Below are 18196 nucleotides of genomic sequence, written 5' to 3'. Positions count from 1 at the left end.
TCTTCTGAAATGGTTCCTTAAATAATCACAGTAAAATAAAAACTGATTATATCAGTAAGAGGCAATTTAATTCACATATAATCAGGTGTAATTCTATTGCAGTCACTGTGCACCTATGGTACAGTACTTGCGTATCGGCGTGCACTGACTGCAGTCATCAGTAAATCATCTTCATGCACACTGTTGGTCGGCGAACGGCTTCAGGAAGGATTTTCCTCTCCATTCAGCCTTGGAGCTGTGGCGGTGAAGTTTCTGTTTCCTAGCAACCCCCTGTCCAGCACTTGTGTTTATTTCACACTGTTGCAAAGAAGCTGCGGACATCAGTCTCGGTAAGAAAGAGGGAATCTCTAGACGACATTTTACTCTGGAAGGGTTTCTGTTCCTGTCCCCTCGATTAGGATTAATGAAGCTAATCCAAATTATATTTTTTGTTAAATCAAACGACTAATACAGGGCAGAAAATCTGAAAACTCTGAATGCATCTCAGAGCCGTGTCATCACTCATAAATACATTTTAGGGCGACTTTTTCCTCATCCCTGTCTCTGATGTAACTAGCGATGACTGTTCAGGCTGCCTGGGTGTGAAAACACAGTCACTTTCCTTCCGTTAACGTCAGTTACAGGATCATTTGCTAGTGTCCCGTCAGCGTCATCTTCCTCCCTCAATCTGTGTCTCAAGAGAAAAAGAGTTACTCAATCAATAACTCTGACGATCCTGCTCCTAATCACGTTATTGGTATTCCTCGTGGTCGTCTCATTCAGCTTCACCTCCAACCGTTCATCCGACAGCTCTGTTTAATCTTTTGTCCGAACTTTTTGGCTTTTTCTACCCTCTTTCCTTATTTTCTTTAAGGCATCCTTACGTGCATCCTTCTTTTCATTACTTGTCTTTCTTCTAGGGATGACAATTAGCTTGTGATTATGAACTGTAAGTGTATTTATCCATGTTTACTCTTCTATTCCCCCTGTTTTTCCAGGTGGTGCGGGATCAAATCTCCCACTGTACAGTGAAGTTGCGTCAGACCACAGGCCTGATGGAGTACTGTTTGGAGGTCATCAAGGAAAATGACCCCAGTGGTTTCCTGCAGGTAAGATGACCACAAGACATCCTTTTTATTTTTACAAGCTACAGCTGAAACTTTTATTTACCAGGTTTCAAGCAATGAAGTAGAACTGGATGAAAAATGTCTTAAAACAAGGTGCTACAACAGCTGACATCAAAAAGTAACTTCTCCGGCTATTACTGGAATTAAACTGTTGGAAAACTGATCCATCCAGTGAAAATATTCCTGTTTTTTAGGGGAACAATTTTGCCTTATTAAAATCAAACCTTGCTTGACATCTCTTTAAAGGCAAAAAAAACTTTGTTTCTTTCTAACACTGCTTCTGACTGAAGTTTTTGTTCTGATGAGGTGATGAGCAAATGCTGTGTCACACTTGATGACTGTATGTGGCATCCAGTCAAGCATTGCGCGTTCGGTGACCTTTTTAAATTGATATCTTAATTATTCAGCAAGTAACTTTAACACCATTCAAAATTCTTCATTCTTCATTCTTCATTAGATCAGGATTGACAAACCCATCGTGGGCCACGTATTTGATCTTAAGTGGGCCGAACCAGAGAAACTCTCCTTTCTGTCAGTGTAAAGACATTTAACTACACATTTAATCCGACATTCGAAATGCTGATGATAAAGAAAATGAAATAAAAGAAAGAATAGACTTTTCTGTCACTTAGATGTTTATGTATTATTTAATTATTTTAATGTAGTATTAATAGCAAAGGCATAGGTCTTTATCAGGAGGAAAACCTGTAAACCTTTTCATCTATGCCTTCCTTCGTATGTTCCAAAGCCAGATTGGGGGCCAAATTAGAGCCTTTGCCAGGTCGATTCTGGCCCCGGGGCCTTATGTTTGACACCCCTGAATTAGAAGATATATGGGAGAAAACATAGTTTACCTAATATAACTTTTGAATTCACATAATAACCCACGTTTTTTTTTTCTTTAAATTTTAATGAGAAACTATCCAAGTTTGAAAACATTTTTTGGAATACAACTGGAAACCTTTTAGACACTTGATGGAAAAGAAAAATCCCATTATTGCATGTATGGATCATTGCATCTTTATCTGCATTTCTTCACTTGAACGGAGGCTGAAATGTTCTGGCATACTTATTATTAATTATTAACAGGGAGAGGTTTAGCGGTAGATTAATCTGTACTGTGTGTCTCACAGATCTCTGATGCTTTGATTCGGAGAGTCCACATGACAGAGAGTCAGTGGGGAAAAGGGACCCTAACCCCCAGGATGACCAGTGACTTTGACCTCACTCTGGACAGTGGACCTCTCCTGCAAACAATCCACCAGCTGGACTTTGTACAGATGAAAGGTACACAGACAGAGAGCCTGATACTTCTTTAAGAACCACTGTTTGTCTCTTCATACCTCTGTGGGCTGTAATCTGGCCTCGTTTTTCCCCTTCTTAGTCCCAGCTGCTCCCATGCTCCAGCTGGAGGAATGCTGCACTCAGAACAACAGCGCCACATTGTCATGGAAACAGCCACCACTCTCCACCATCGCCGTGGACGGATACATCCTAGAGCTGGACGATGGAAACGGGGGGCCATTCAGGGTAGGTTTCCTTTTGCAGGTACTCTTTTGTCCCTGCAGGCTGGACTTTATCTGTCTATTTCAATAGACGACAACAGTATTTTTCTTTAAATGAGAACTTTTGTGATATTTACATTTAGATCCCAAAACAAAAAGTGAAAAACAAGACCAGCTAGAGTAATAAATCACCTTTACGTGACACGCTTTCCTTCTGTCTGGGCAAAGACTCCATCATTTGATACCAGGGAGGACACCAGCTCAGCCAGGGGAATGTGGCAGCAGTGTTTTGTAGCTGAAATCACTCAAGTTAATGTGTGACAGTCATACAGAGCACGTCACGTGACGCAGCGTAACAAGGCGCCGAATGACACGGCGTCAGGAGGAAGCAATTGTACCACCGCTAGGATGATCCTGTAGGAAGCGTGATCCGGCATCAAAGCAGTCGTCATACTCTCACAGAGGTTTAGCATGTAATCCATCCTATAAGATACTCCCCAGGCTTCTATTCACTGAGGCCCCTGCTTTGTTACGACAGCAACTTATACCTCCTGAGCCATTCCCTGGGTACAATGGCAAAGCGTATCCGTGTCTGAATTCTAAACCTCCGAATAGTAGGCCTGTTGATTCTCGCAACAATCAATCTGGGAGCCTTCCTAAAAGTGATATTAACATACAGGATGCAGCGCCAAGGCAGGCACTTTATTAGTACTCGCGGAGTTGGAAACAAATGAGTCATGTTACTTGGTTTGCGGAATAAATGTGGTTTTATTTCAACATAGCCCTGAGGCTCACACTTTTAAAAACTTTGTAAGCAGCCAAGAAAGCAATGTTTAATTAAAAAAAGAAGAAGAAGAGAGAGGGGAAAACAAAATCTTCTTCTTTAGTAGTATGAGTCTCCATTTAAAGAGAGCAAATTAAGAGAGATAATCTCTATATATACAATCCCCAATATGTAACCTAGGGAAAAAATGTGCGCTGCTTAATTTTAAAAAAACAAAACAAACAAATTCCTCGATATAAGTCGGTAAAAATTTCCAACTTCAGTATTTCTTCCACCGAACTAGTTTGAGCAGTATATTTGTTTCTAAAAGCGGACTTGTCATTAGAGGTGGGTAACGTAGCCTCGAAACTATATCACGATATTCCAAGCAAATTATATTTCTGATGATAGATGATGAAGTTACTGGTCATGAACCAGCTCGAGGTTCAGACAGTTAATGGTATTTAACAGAATCAAAATATATTTACTTAAATGAAACAAAAATATGCAGTGACTAAATTTTAAAAAGGAAGAGAATTTAACCCAGAACATCAGCGAAACAAACCACAAATGTTAAATATTAAGACAAACGCAGAAAGAGGTGATAAAGCAGTCAGAGTGGGGAGGGGTAATGATGGGCCGCTCTCACTTGCAGACATGTCTGGGCTTGTGTTGTTGATATATCTTTGATGTTGTGACAGGACGCCGATACCATTTAAAAGTTTATACCGGTGTTGACGTGAACTGTGTGATATGGCACAGCCGTTATCTTTACTATTCAGCTTTTGGATAACGAGAGCAGACCAAATGTTTACCACAGTTCTTTTTTTTCTTGGCCCTGTATGATGTCAGTGGGAGCATGTTTCCTAATATGGCTATCCTGGGCACAACACTCTAGCTGTGAGCAGAGAAGCCCCACCCACTTTCAAACCCTCTGTTTCAGACAGAGGCTGATGCCCAGATATAACATCGATAATGACTTTTTAAACTGTGAATCATGCAGAGCTGAGACATATGGAGTCGGAAATGAGTGTAATAGGTCTCCTTTAATAAAAAGAACACAAGCCAATAAAAAGCAGCCTGCAAATCCCCGAAGGCCAACCACACACACACACACACACACACACACATAAACATCTCATCTTCGATATTCTAATCTGCACTTTCTGTCAGCATCCTCTCATTACTCCAAAAAAAGAAGCACTGCATGTCCATTATATTCATTATAGCAGCTGGTGCAGCATAATTAAAGTATTTCGCACACCCCCGGCAGCAGTAACTAGAGCTTTTAACTCAAAAAATATTGGACTTTTTCATCCCTGCCGTGCTGAGATCCCTTGCAGATTCTGACTGTGAAGCTGTTGCTTTGCTCAGTGGTTTGTAAGGAGACTGAAAATGGATAGCAGCTATTTCTTAACGTATCCGGTTTTGTTTTGTTTCTCAAACTTATGAAAAGCAGACACTTACGTCCTAAATGCAGACTGTAAGCTAAAAGCAGCTGGTCGTAGTCGTTCACCCTTCGAGTTCTTTCGTGTTCTGTAATTGTCTGTTTGTTAATTACAAGTGTGGAGTAACATGGTGATCATTCGCATCCAATCTGCCAACCGATTCACAAACTGTATCTGCTAACTGCTAATTGGTAGAGAGCCATTGCCAAATTGTATTACAGCCTGGAGACTTTTTGTGTTAGCGTGTGATCGTCAACACAAACGCACCAAGACGAGAGTCGTGGCGAATGTTTTGCAGCGTCTGTGATGATTTGGTTTTGGGTTTTGTGTGTGTGTGTGTGTGTGTGTGTGTGTGTGTGTGTGTGTGTGTGTGTGTGTGTGTGTGTGTGTGTGTGTTTTTAAATATTAATTTGCCATATGGTCTGTGCGTCTCTATAATATAAACTAAAATCCTTGTATGCCGTACCTGCATCTGATGCAGCACTATGCCAAAAAATTCTGAGGGAAGTTTTCTCTTCCTCCTCTATTCTCTGATTCACTGAGTCACACCTACGCAGCTCCACGCTGAGCCTGGCGAGTTGTGTCCCCATGTCTATTTATACTCAAGTGTGGGCTGCCGTGCCCACGTTCAGTTGTACAAGCGCGCATTCTCTCTTATTACCCTCTCCACCAAATTCAAATGGGACACTCCTCCAGAAGAAATGGACTCTCTTTGGTGTCATAGTTACGCACTTGCCAGCATAACAGGAAGCACTGTGTGTCTTTACAGGAAGTGTACGTGGGGACGGAGACCATCTGCACAGTGGATGGGCTCCACTTCAACAGCACGTACAAGTCCAGGGTGAAGGCCTTCAATGCCAGCGGAGTGGGCCAGTACAGCAAGACACTGATCATGCAGACCTCTGAGAGTACGTTGAGCCTCATCTCCTTCTTCCTCTTGTTTTCACTGTAAATCTAAATCACTGTGAATCTAGAAAGAGCAAAGACTCAAGTATGAATTGGTGTTTTGTTTTTTTTAAGAGTGCTACCTCACTGACAGTTTTGAGCAAAAGGGGAATCAAAATTCAGCCATCGTTTATTTTATATTTGCTACTGAGCAAGCAAACTTTCAGAACACTGTGCTTTTTAAAATAGAGCTACACGTTGGGTTGCTCAGGCCAGCACTGATATTAGTTAATTATCAGTGGCAGTGTATTGTATAGGTCAGACGATAAATAACGAGAAATTGCAACGTCTCCATTTAAACAGTTTGTCCACCAGAGAACATTGGCAATTAGATTTTTATTATACACTATAAATAAAGATGGTCAAACCATCAGCACGTCCTTGCACAGTGGGACACTGAAGCTCTGACATCTTTTATTGGTGATTTTAATTTCCAACCAGGTTGGGTGCAACACTGGTCGAGCAGCCTCTGGCTACAAATGCTCTTACTACTGTTCAGATACTTTTGCATCACTTCCATGAAGATTTCGCCGTTTCCCTTTTATTTTAAGTCTGTCATTACCACGCTGTAAAATGTCCTGCTCAATTTGTAGATTGATCTTTAAAATAAACATCAAGAGTGCTTGCTAGGCAAAATATCATTATCAAAGTTTTGAACTAAAAAAAAATCAATATCATAAATATCCATGTTGCAGGTAACGGGCTCGTATGCTGCCAGCTCAAAATGAGCTATACCAGCAGGTGGCAAGAGCAAAGAAACAAAGCAAGGAAAGCAAATGGAGCTGGGCAGGCGTGCAAAGGTGTCTGTAAGGCAGTAACAGGCAGGAGCCAAAAGCCAGTCGGTATATCTACAAGGGGAGCTAATTAGGGGCATAATGAGCAGATGTGTGTTGGCACTTAAAGAGGTGAGAAGCACGGCTGACAGAAACAATACTGCTGATGTTCTTAATGATATAAGAACTGGTACCTCCCATGACAAGTGGGGGAAATGAATGAGAGAAGGTTTATACTACAGCATAATAACATTTTTTAAAAGGCACACAGTTTGCTTTTTTATCCCAAGATGGAAAGCTGGAAATGATGATGCTCTACGGACCACCAAGATTCATTCTTAGAGGCGAATATTTTCAGCGTTTTAACACCCACATGTTTGTCTTCATGTTTTTGTTCCTCAGGTGCAGCTGACATCTTCCCAAATATGCTGACACTTTTTTTGCATGATCTTATCCTGTTGGCTGTATTTCCATTGATATTATGATAAGCTGAAATGTTACAGTGAATTATTTTCAAAGTGTTTTATGTGAACATAAAAAAAAGGGTAGCTACCGCTGTGGTTGTAGTTAATGTAATGTTATGCAATGAAGAAGATCTGTGTGCTAGCAAACAGCTGGCAGGTGTTTCCAACAACATTTGTAATATAATGTAATGGCTTACTTACTTTTTTTTTGTACTGATTATCACAGTTCAGTTACATTTCTTTCTACATTTGGGAGTTTACACCAGAGAAATCTTGATTTAACTCCAGAGAATCTAAAGAAATCATAACCTGCTGCTTCTTGGCTAAACCCTTATATTTTGATTATTATGCTGTATTTATATTATATTATATATTAAGTCTGCAGAGAAAATCTGCTTTCTTTGATATTCTTCAGACTCAAGCAGTGCTTTTTGAGTTAGTTAGTTTCAAAGGGATTTGAAAGATCCCGAAACAGCCTCTGTCTGTTTTATATTCCAAGCAGCACAATAAATGATCACAGTAAAGGCTTCCAAAACACAAGATTTTCATCCAGTGGGCAGCAGCAGGATGTGAATTCTGTTCGAGGGTGTGTTTTGCGCCTTTTAGCCCAGGGGCCTCGAGGAGCAGCTGGATTGTGTATAATCCACCCATGTGCCGGCTTTCCCATTAGTTAAATGATGATCTGCATAGACGGGGAAGCTTGTCATCCATCAGTGGACCTGAAAGGCCCAGACAGCCTCCCTACCTGACACAGAAAGCACTCAGCAGCTGTTGGAGGCGTACAAAGTGATCTAACCACTCAGACGTTTTCAGTGTTGTTGCAGCCTTCTTCCAGATCAGATTGTCCTTTTCTTATTTTTCTTATTCAGAACAATTGCTTTGTTTTCATTGTTGTTCCTTCTAAGTCTGCAGTGGTTTGTTTCTAGGAGCTCTTTTGTTTTCGTTTTGGGGATCTCCTCTGGTCTTATGGCCACTGAGCTGAACCAGGATCCCTGATCAAATCTGCTTTTCACCCTCTCCACCGCCCTTCCCACCCCTCTACACTGCTTCACTGCTTCGCTTTGCTCTCCTCCTCTTCCTCTTTTCTTTTCCCTCTTTTCTCCTTCACTCTCCCCACCATTTCACATTTTAGCTGGACTCCCTCCATGTGATATTCAGTCTATAGGCACAGGTATGGATGACTCTCCTTGCACACTGTTTCCGCTCTGATCCCCTTCAGGCCATTGCTTGTTTCATCAATGAGGTCTTCACACTCAACCCAGCAGGTGGGCAGTTTGCTCCTCTGTGGGCTGCACTTATTAAACGTGCAATACAAGCCTCTAATAAATGTCTTTGCTTTATTTCCTTTGGGAAATAAAGCAGTGTAATGGAACGTCACTGCACATGGTGACACCAGTAAAAGCAGGTCCAGTGGAGCCCATAAAAACTGCAAAAGCCCGCCTGTTTACCTTCCTGTATAGAGATCTGTTACTGTGTCTTTCAGCAGTGAGTCAAGCAGTATTGCAAATTTATCATTAGCATGTGGTTTAAGAAGTTTAAAAACAATGTGTTTTAATAGAGAAAAGGAGCAGTTCACCTAAATACAATAAAATATATTATTAACTAGCTCTGCCAACAATCTTTGCTGATAGTTTGGTTTTTATTTGCTGAGATTTTAAGAGCAAACATTACAGACATGTGAATACATTTATAGCAATCAGTTATTGCATTGTCTGCAATGATTGCCAGCACACCAATGATAAGACTGCTGAGAGCAGTGTCAATGTAAGAGCAGGTGGACTGGAGGCTCAACACACTTTCTTCTTTCATTTAAAGGAAAAAGGACATTAATTCATGTAAACACCTTATGTGAAACCACATCATGAAGCCATGTGTGATAACCATAGCGCTTAGCAAATTTGTGATCATGCTTCACTAGCTGACGATGACCGTTTTCAGTTCTAAAGAGACACCTATATATAAAAGGTCACGGTGAAACTTCCTTTCAGGCAAATAGCTATTAAACATTTTAATTATCAAATTATATTGTCTTAATTTTGCTAATAGTTGAAAAAGTATGACAATACAATTCAGCTGAGGGAGCACAGTGACCCTTCTGGGTCCATAAAGCCAACAAACGGAGAGGTGAGACCAAAAACACTGAGCTAAAAAATGTAAAGACCCTGCAGAGCTGAGGAGAACTCCAAAAGTCCACTTACACATACTATGTAGTTCTGTCTCTGTGAATCTCATCTTTCAATTGTTCAAAGTCCTTTAACTGAAAAACAGCGCTGATTTATAATTAAATTAAAAGCTAACATAGCCAAAAGTCCAAAAGCAATGCACAGATACTTTCTTAGCTCCTCTTACACTTTTTTGGGGGAAAGTAATTAGCTCATCTAGCTATAGTTACCTTAGAGCCTCAGCAAATACTGAGAAGTAAGAAGTGTTTATTGTTAATGGAAAAACTTTACATAAGCTGTGTTTGTTTGGTTTTTTTTTTGCAGCGTTCTAAATTGCATCTTAGAAGTGTCATTAACTGTAACTAATCTCTCATGGTAACTGCCCAAATTTAACTTATGTAGACCAACACAGCAGAGTCTGCTCTGATGGTGGAGGCGGCTTGTGTTCACAGTCTAAATCAACATCCACACAGAGTATTTTACTTTTCATGTTTACTTTCTTTTCTTGTTTGGGTGAACTGACCTCTTAGTATAATAACTATTAGAAGTTTCTAGTTATGTATTTTAAAGTTAAGTTTTATTTTATTAACAATTCCCTTACCCATAATTATCAAACTAATCTGCTTTTCCGTGCAGGACCCGGTTAAGATTTGCAGACAGTTTGACACAAGTTTGATTATCTAAAAGTGGTTAAGCTTATTAAGTTATGGATTAAGTTATGTAGTATAAGGATATAGTTTAGGTATTATTAATCATGTTTGATCATAACAATGATAGTAAGTCTTCTTCTTGTCTTTCATATTATTACTGTTCCCTCCATTTAGATATTTTTACAGTGTAACTTCACCTCATCTAACCTTTACCTTCTGGTTTTATGTGGTGTTTGTAAAATCATGATCATCGCCTCTCATCTTGCAGTCGTTGATATTATTAACACTAAAAACCTAATGGTACACATTTCCCTTTGTGCAGTTGCTTGGTTCACCTTTGACCCGGCGTCCGCTCACCCTGACATCATCTTCTCCAACGACAACCTGACGGTGTCGTGCAACAGCTATGATGACCGAGTTGTCTTGGGGAACACTGCTTTCTCTCGAGGTGTTCATTACTGGGAAATGACCGTTGACCGCTATGACAACCACCCTGACCCAGCCTTCGGCATCGCTCGGAGTGACGTCCTGAAGGATGTGATGCTAGGGAAGGATGACAAAGCCTGGGCCATGTATGTGGACAATAACCGCTCCTGGTTCATGCACAACAACTCGCACACCAATAGGTAATAAAGAAAGTGACAAGTGATTCTCCATGCACTAATGCAGATATCATTTCTTCGATCACAAATGGAAGTCTTCTGCTTTTAGATGTACAGTATAATAGTGTTTAGAAAAGGGACACCGGTCTTACTTATTAAGCTTGCTGCAGAGGCCTGGGTTTAAATCTGCCCCAAGCTTCCCTGTCAATTCTCAACTGTCCTGTCATAACACAGGATAAAAGGCCACTAAGTGAAATCTTACTTGGGTAAAAGCAAAGTTTACTTCTAGCATAAGATAACTGTAGGTGCAGGAAAATGCTTCACAAGAATTCCTTGTTGCAAGATGCTGGAAACATTGTCGAGAGATTCTGGACAATATTGGCATGATAGCGTCACACTGTGTCTGCAGATTTGTCCCAAAGATGATTATTGGATTGAGATCTGGTGACTCTGAAGACTGTTTAAGTATGGTGAACTCTTTGCCATGTTCAGATTGAGATGATTTGACGTTCCATGTTAACTTGCCAGAAGCAGCCATCATTAGATGGGTATACTTTGGCCATAAAAGGATGAACATGGGCTGTAACGATGCTTGCGTAGGCTGTGCCATTTAATTGATGCTCAGTTTGTACTTTGGGGCCTAAAGTGTGCCAACTAAACATACCAAACACTAATATAACACAACCAGACTGACCAAACCATGCTTTCATGTTGTTTAAGCCAAATTCTGATCCTAGCAACCCAAATGTTGCAGCAAAAATCAAGACTCATCAAACAAGGCAACTTTTCAGCCTTCTGTTGTTCAGGTGAGCTCATGAATTGTAGCCTCAGTTTCTTGTTCATAGTTGAGAGGGATGGCAGCAGAAGACCACATCTGATATGGTCTTCTGCTGCTGTTCCTAATCTGCTTCAAGGTTTCAAGGTGTTGTGTGTTCAGAGATGCTCTTCTGCATATCTTAATTATTGCCAGTGGTTATTAGAGATCTCAGCAGATCAGCAGTTTCTAAAATACCCAAATCACCCTGTCACCAACAACAGCTGTACCACGTTCAAATCTGTCTGTGTTTAAATAGCTTTTAAATGTGGTCAATGTGATCATGGTGTAGTTACTTTTAGTAGTAGTAGTAGTAGTAGTAATGTTACAGGCTACATGATAAATATGAGGACTGATAATATGATTAACAGGAAAGAATCCAGTCTCTAAAGTGACAAAGACTTAAAACAAGTCACAAGGTGAAGTAGGCGAGACGCACGGTTCAGATTTTTTTTTTTTTATCATGTTTTGATGGAAAATCTTGTGAGCTAAGCTCAGAACTGGAGGTTTACCACAGTAAATTAATAATACAGTTATTCTTTGTTTTTTTTCTGTGCCCATGCAGGACAGACGGTGGCATCACTAAAGGAGCTACAATAGGAGTGCTGCTGGACTTTACACGTGGGATTCTCATCTTCCTCGTGAACGATGAGCAGCAGGGCCCAGTGGCATTCGAAGGCTTGGAGGGCGCTTACTACCCCGCTATCAGCCTCAACCGAAACGTCCAGGTAGAAAATTTCAGTCCATCCATGCACCAAAGTAACTGTGATCATTTCAACTGTTTCCAACTGAATTTACTCCCTAACCTTAAACTTCAGTTCATACCGAGGCATAAAGGCGAAAAATAAAGTAAAATCTGATATATTTTTTATATCCAAATACTCCAGAGACTAAATAATGAACTGACTCTGCACGGTATTGCAGAAAACAAGTTTATATTTTTCCTTTCGATTTTAATTTTCTTCTTTCAGTCTTAAATTTGTTCTCATGCTGGGGAGCCGCTCTGGGGGATGGTGTTTAATTTGCTAATTCTGTCTTTTGCCTGAGCGCCACAACAAACAGAAAGTGAGGATTCTGCTTGTGAATTAATAAAGCATCACATGAGTTCAGTTATTATTCATTACAGCTATCTAACTTTTACAAATATGTCCTCGGGAGATTAAATCTTAACAGAGAAAAAGCTTCAAAGAGTCAACATCAGTGAGAAGCTTTGAATTTCTTTTTTGCTCCCAGTCAGTTTTCTCATTTGTAGTGCTGTGTCCAGGAAGCAAAATGCCTCCCTAAGGGAAAAAAATAGTCTTCAGGCTTTGAGGCAATAGTTCCACAGCTCCCCCTGGAGGAGGAAAAATGTATTGAATAGATTTAGTTTAGTAACCCACTTGTGTGTAAATGTGTTTTTCTTTAGGTCACACTGCACACTGGTCTACCCATCCCTGACTTCTACACTCCTGGGGAGGCTGATCCAACTGGCTCAGTGTGCTGAAAACTCAACACCATCCGATTTAAGGAAACCTCCCCAGCTTTCCCGAGGTTCCTCCTGCCAGTCAGAAACTCTGAAAAAACCCTCGCCAACTCCCTCTTCCCTTCTCCTTCTCTTTCGTTCCTGACCAACTGACCCCAAGCAATCTGGAAGAGGTCCCATCCAGCGCTGAGCCATGCCTTTATCATGCCTAAACCCCGGACTCACGGTCTGTCCTTAGGACACTGTCAGTATGGAGGGTGCTTTGCCGTCTGTACCCTGTATTTTGATATTATGATGTGTTCCAGTTGGTTGAAGAAGAAAATTTCCCAGCTGATGGACTTGGAATGTTTTTAGAAAAGTGTTTATAATGTGGGCTTCAATTAATAGTTTGACATTTTGGGGAAATACACTCATTTGTTTTGCTTTTGTTTTTCCAAGACTTGGATTTGGATTATGGAGCCCATCTTGGCATAGCTTATCATAAAGACTGAAAACAATGGGGAGAAACCTAGCACGTGTGCCAACTTTCAACCTTTTTTTAAATATTTTGATTTAAATATACATATTTAAATAGAGTCTGGGTGCCCATTTCCCCTTTTTCCTGTCTTTATGCAAAGCTAAACTAAGGGACCTCTGGCTGTAGCTTCATATTTAGTGGATAGCCAAGAAAGTGGTGTTGTTTTGTAAATGAGTTTATAAGAAAAAAAAGAGCCCCCATCATACCATCTACATACAGTTCAATATATCCTATTTTTCATGCTCATCCCTCTCTTTTCTTTTTCAAAAACACATCTTTTCCTCCTCATGAACACACTTACACGGAGGGAGAATGAGAGGTCATGTGTATGAAAGCGTATGAGGATTGGTTGAGATGGGTCAGCAGCCGTAACGATCCGAGGACGAGAGCAATAGCCTGACTCTCAGCCGTGTCACTGTCATATCCTCGTTCATATAAATGAAACGCTTTTCTTAGTGGCTTAGCTTGTGTGAACCTTCTGTATCGTTTGTATAAAGAAAAAGGAAAATTACAGTATCAGCCTGAAATGCTCCTGGAAGCGAGGCCTTCATGCACCCTTTCTCTGCAGTGCAGCTCTCAAAACAGGAAAGAGGGGGTTTTGGATAAATGTATCATATAGAAGTGAGTTTGAATAAGGTGCTACAGCAGCTCGCTTAGTTCTGGCTTTTTTAAATGTAGGTGACTGAGTACTGGTAGTTTTTTATTATTGTTATTCAAATGATCTATTGCAAAGAGGTGTATAGCTAAATAAGTTATTGATGTTCAGAGTTTTTCAATGAAAGTTCTTCACGTTTCCTTCAGTTGATACATAGCTGTTACAGAAAGAAAGAAACATTTTGTCGCCTTTAAAATGTACTTCAGAGTTTGTTTTCGTGCTGAGGAAGCTTCTCAGTTGAATTTCATTAGAGAGCAACAGGAGAGGAAAGCGACGCTGGGCTGGTTTTGTGGCATCACATCTGGCTTCCTCAGTGAGCCACAATGTCAGACCAGCAGTTTGATTTATTTAAGATTAACCCATGCCAAGTGCTAATGTTACCATGACATTATGACAAAGGAAATGCCAACATGCTGTGTTTAGCAGGGATAATGTTTACTTTGTTTAGCTCAAAAGTGTGAACACTTGCTAACAAGCTCTAAAAAAGCACACGAGGTTGAGGTGAGTGACATTAGTTTGCATTTGTTTAGTGAAAAAGTTATATTAGCACCAAATTTTATTAGAAGCTAGCTACAATTACTAATACATTAAATCATGGTTAGTTTCAACTGGTTTAGGGGCCCCTGGGGAAAAAACAGCTGTGCATTCTCTCTTATTCCCTCAAAATATGAACCCTGCTGCCTCCAAGTTCCCTTAAATTATGATTAAATTAAATAAGTTTGTTTTGGAAAATGCATACCATGACTCAGATGTACAGTACTATGCAAAACTCTTGAGCCACCCCTGCATTTCTTCACATTTTCCTTCCAATGGACCAGATGTTGAAAGTGGTCTTTAGCAATAGTTCTCCAGACTTTCTCAAGGCTTTGCTGCTTTTTCACTCATTTTCAGCCGAGCCCTTGTACTTGACCATTTTGAGAAAAATGTTTTTGTTTGTTAAGCTTCTCAACACTGACCTATCACTAAAACATTTAAAAGACATCTAACTTAAGTGATGAAACAATGCTGTGTCTACACAAAGAACCACTTTTAGGCTCTTTGTTACTAGCTGCCTGTCACAAAGCGCATCATTTGTTCCAATTTCTTTAGTTAAATCTATGAAATATTTCAAACATAACACAGTTTGGCAGATGAAAAATAGTATTTTTGCACCAGGAAGTTGATTCCCAAAGAGCTATTAGCTGAAAACTTGACATATCTTGGCATGGTGTGCAGTGTGTCCTTAAACCATTTGAGGAAATTGGACAAATGGAGAAGAAAAGAAGAAATGGGAGGCCTAAAAACCTCTCTACAGTTGGATACCAACAGATTTTGATCCATCATGCAATACCATCTAGAAAGCATCTGACTAGCAACAAATCAATCACACATCATCAGGAAAATTATCGGTCATGGACTGACCTCCCCGGAGCCCAAACCAAGCAAGATAAAAAGAAATGAGGGGTAGCTCAAGACTTTTGCACAATTTAAATGATCCTAAAACTAGATTTTTACACTGAGCCCCTCAACAACATAGGACTGGATTGATGGCAGTTCTGTTCAGAGCTCCTATGTTAGTCTGATTTAATTTTCGGTCAGTGTGCCTGATAACTCAGACCAGAAGGTAAATCAACCTGAGAGGAACATGAATGTATCTGAGCTACAGAGTTCGACCAACTGCAGGACGCTGCCAGTCAATGCTCAAGTCAAAATGTAGAATGGAACTGCTGCCCCTTCAGGTTGCTTGTAAAGTTTCCTGGAGCATCGTAGCCCTGAGACATACATCACGTATCTAGCATACACAGAAGGTGCTATCCTGTGTTTGAGCTTCATGGGTGTGCCTTTTCCCCCTCTTCAGTACCCAAAAGATTTATGAAACTTTGCTTCGAACTAGATTCGTTGCTTCAGCAGAGTCATCTGTAACATCCGCGATGCCTGAATTCACCTGCTGCTACATATTTTTATATTGTGAAAGGGCAAAATGAAACAATGGTTATGTTTGCCACTGATACAACCACAGCATTGGGGAGAAAAATCACAGTCAGGTTTATTTTTTGTTCTTTTCCTGTCCCATGTAATTACAGTGATTGTAATTCATGTGGCACTGCTAAAATGGCTGCACAAAGAAAATATAACGTACAGTATGACAGAGTACGTGCATGTGTACTGACTGCAGCATTCAGCAAGCTGCACAGCCTTCGCTCCAAGGCTGAATTCAAGCTTTGATTTATGCAACATTTAACTGGCTGCTTTTCAAGGTAAGCCCTTTGTTCAGCCATAATTATGATAGCGGAAAATAACGCATTCAGCAGTGGGTCACTGAGCGACGAGAGCTTCTTTTCAATCATACGCAGACAAGTGCATCCATTATCAAAGCATTACACAACCTCAGAATCCGGGACACGTGAACAATGTGGCTTTAACTCAGCAAAATAGTTCATTGGAGACATTTTCCATATGTCTAATGTGAGATTGCGCACACTTGTGTAATATTCTGTGAGAATATTTTAACTTCTTTGATTTAAAAAGATGACCTGAATCTGTGTTTCTGAACTGAACACTTGGGGTGCTGACATTCAAAAGTGTGTGATTGTAACATTTATTGTTTCTAAACCAGCCATATATACTTATAGAACATTAAATAGATTAACCCGGGGATGATTTATGTCTACTGTAAAGCCTCGCCAAATACGGAAACTATTTCTTAAAAGGACTGCACTCAGTCGCTGGGCGACACTGGGTGTTATATCTCCAAATGTACATACATACAGTCTATGTGTGTATGTGTGTGCGCGTGCGCCTGTGAATGTGTGTGTGTATTACCTTCATTATGACCTCATTTCAACTCCAAAGTGATTCCTTTTTTTTGCCCCATTTGATCCAAAGTGGAATGTCATCGCTTATTATTATTTCCGGTGAACCTGAAATATCTCTGTGGAGAATTTTATCAATGTATTACTATGATTTTATCAAAGTATAATTACTATGATTGTTCCAGTGTCTATCATTACCATATTACTGCTATTATTCTGATGATTTGAAGTATAATATGAGCCTCTGTGTTTTCTGTATGTGTGAATATTCAATAAATAGGTGTCAACAAGGTGTTATTGTTATATGTAGTCAATATGAGAACCTAAATGAAGGATTCGGGGGGCAAGACAGATTCAGTGCAGGCTGAAAAGGCTGGATAGAAGATGTGCACATCAGGAAAGCAAAAAGACAACAAAGGGAGCAGCAGCAGGTGGATGAAGATATGTTGGGTAAATGGGTAGTTAAAGGCTGAGATGTGGAGTTGCAGAGAAATGAGTAACAGGTGGAGCCAATGAGGACGGGACAGACAATTACAAATGAGAGGGAAAAAGACAAAGACAGGAAGTAAAACCAACCAAGAGATAAGTCTACCAAATGACTAACCCCATCAGTTAATCAGACATAAGGTTTTAATTTGAATGAATAATTTTTATGGATAGTTTTGAGGCACTTGCACTTTACACAAGTGTCCCATTTTATTCTGCTTTATATATCTTTATTTTATTTACTTTATTTTTAATTTAAACACCATAATACAAAAATTACATTGAAAACAATCCAAGAGATACACACTGTAGTGTAGCCCGAGCTATGAACAAACCATAAACGTTAATGGTTGTTGTTAAATCCTGTTCAGATAACAATATATGGATACATACATAAATAACGGAAAACGGTTTCCAAATTCTCTTACATGTAACAGAAGAGCCACAAGTTTTAGCTGTTGCATTACCCCCTTCAGCCACTAGGTGGCTCAGAATTCAGTTTTATATTTTACTCCAATACATGAGGTGCGCAGAACAGCAAATTAGTGATTTTCTAACTCCTCAGTAATTATCTGAAGAATAAAAAAGTTAAGTTTTCGATTGGGATAAAATTATTAATTTGTCCTCTGGTGTGTCTCTAGGGACATACTGGAGGGGCCAGACAGAGTTTGGAAGCTACCCAAAATGACAGCGTGCAAAAAATCTATATTATATTTAAAACATATTTTATATATTTATTATATGCTTGTATACATATTTGCATGTATTGTTACGTTACATATAAAAGCACTCACGGCAGTCAGCACTTCCTCACCTTTACATAACATCAAATCATACCAAAAAAACTGCAGATAAAGAGCCATTCATTCTTTATCTGTGGTGTTTCTGCTTCCTGCTGTGTTTCAGGTCAGCAGAGGCACCACAGGGCAACACCCTCCCCCTGCACTCACCAATGACAACCAGCATGAGGAGGAGACTAGTGCATGAAAACGGCAACTCTCTTCCCATTTAACTTCACTTTCAGTCCAGGACAGGCACTGTTTCTCAGGCCC

General features: G+C 40.0%; 1 protein-coding gene across 1 annotated transcript in view; it reads left to right on the top strand.

Moving 5' to 3' along the window:
* Window positions 1-16943, top strand: part of trim9 (tripartite motif containing 9) — a 47813-nt gene extending 30870 nt beyond the window's left edge. The window contains exons 4-10 of the mRNA XM_031737112.2: window positions 978-1088; window positions 2240-2393; window positions 2491-2636; window positions 5592-5730; window positions 10139-10442; window positions 11798-11960; window positions 12638-16943. Of these exons, the coding sequence (XP_031592972.1) occupies window positions 978-1088; window positions 2240-2393; window positions 2491-2636; window positions 5592-5730; window positions 10139-10442; window positions 11798-11960; window positions 12638-12715 (1095 nt within the window). The 3' untranslated portion in view covers window positions 12716-16943. The remainder of the gene's footprint in view (window positions 1-977; window positions 1089-2239; window positions 2394-2490; window positions 2637-5591; window positions 5731-10138; window positions 10443-11797; window positions 11961-12637) is intronic.
* Window positions 16944-18196: the final 1253 nt, after the last annotated feature.

This window comes from Oreochromis aureus, linkage group 19 (assembly GCF_013358895.1).
Source record: "Oreochromis aureus strain Israel breed Guangdong linkage group 19, ZZ_aureus, whole genome shotgun sequence".
In the NCBI taxonomy this organism is placed as follows: Eukaryota; Metazoa; Chordata; class Actinopteri; order Cichliformes; family Cichlidae; genus Oreochromis; species Oreochromis aureus.
The sequence above is the reverse complement of the archived record's forward strand: the minus strand, read 5'-3'. Positions and strand labels throughout refer to the sequence as shown.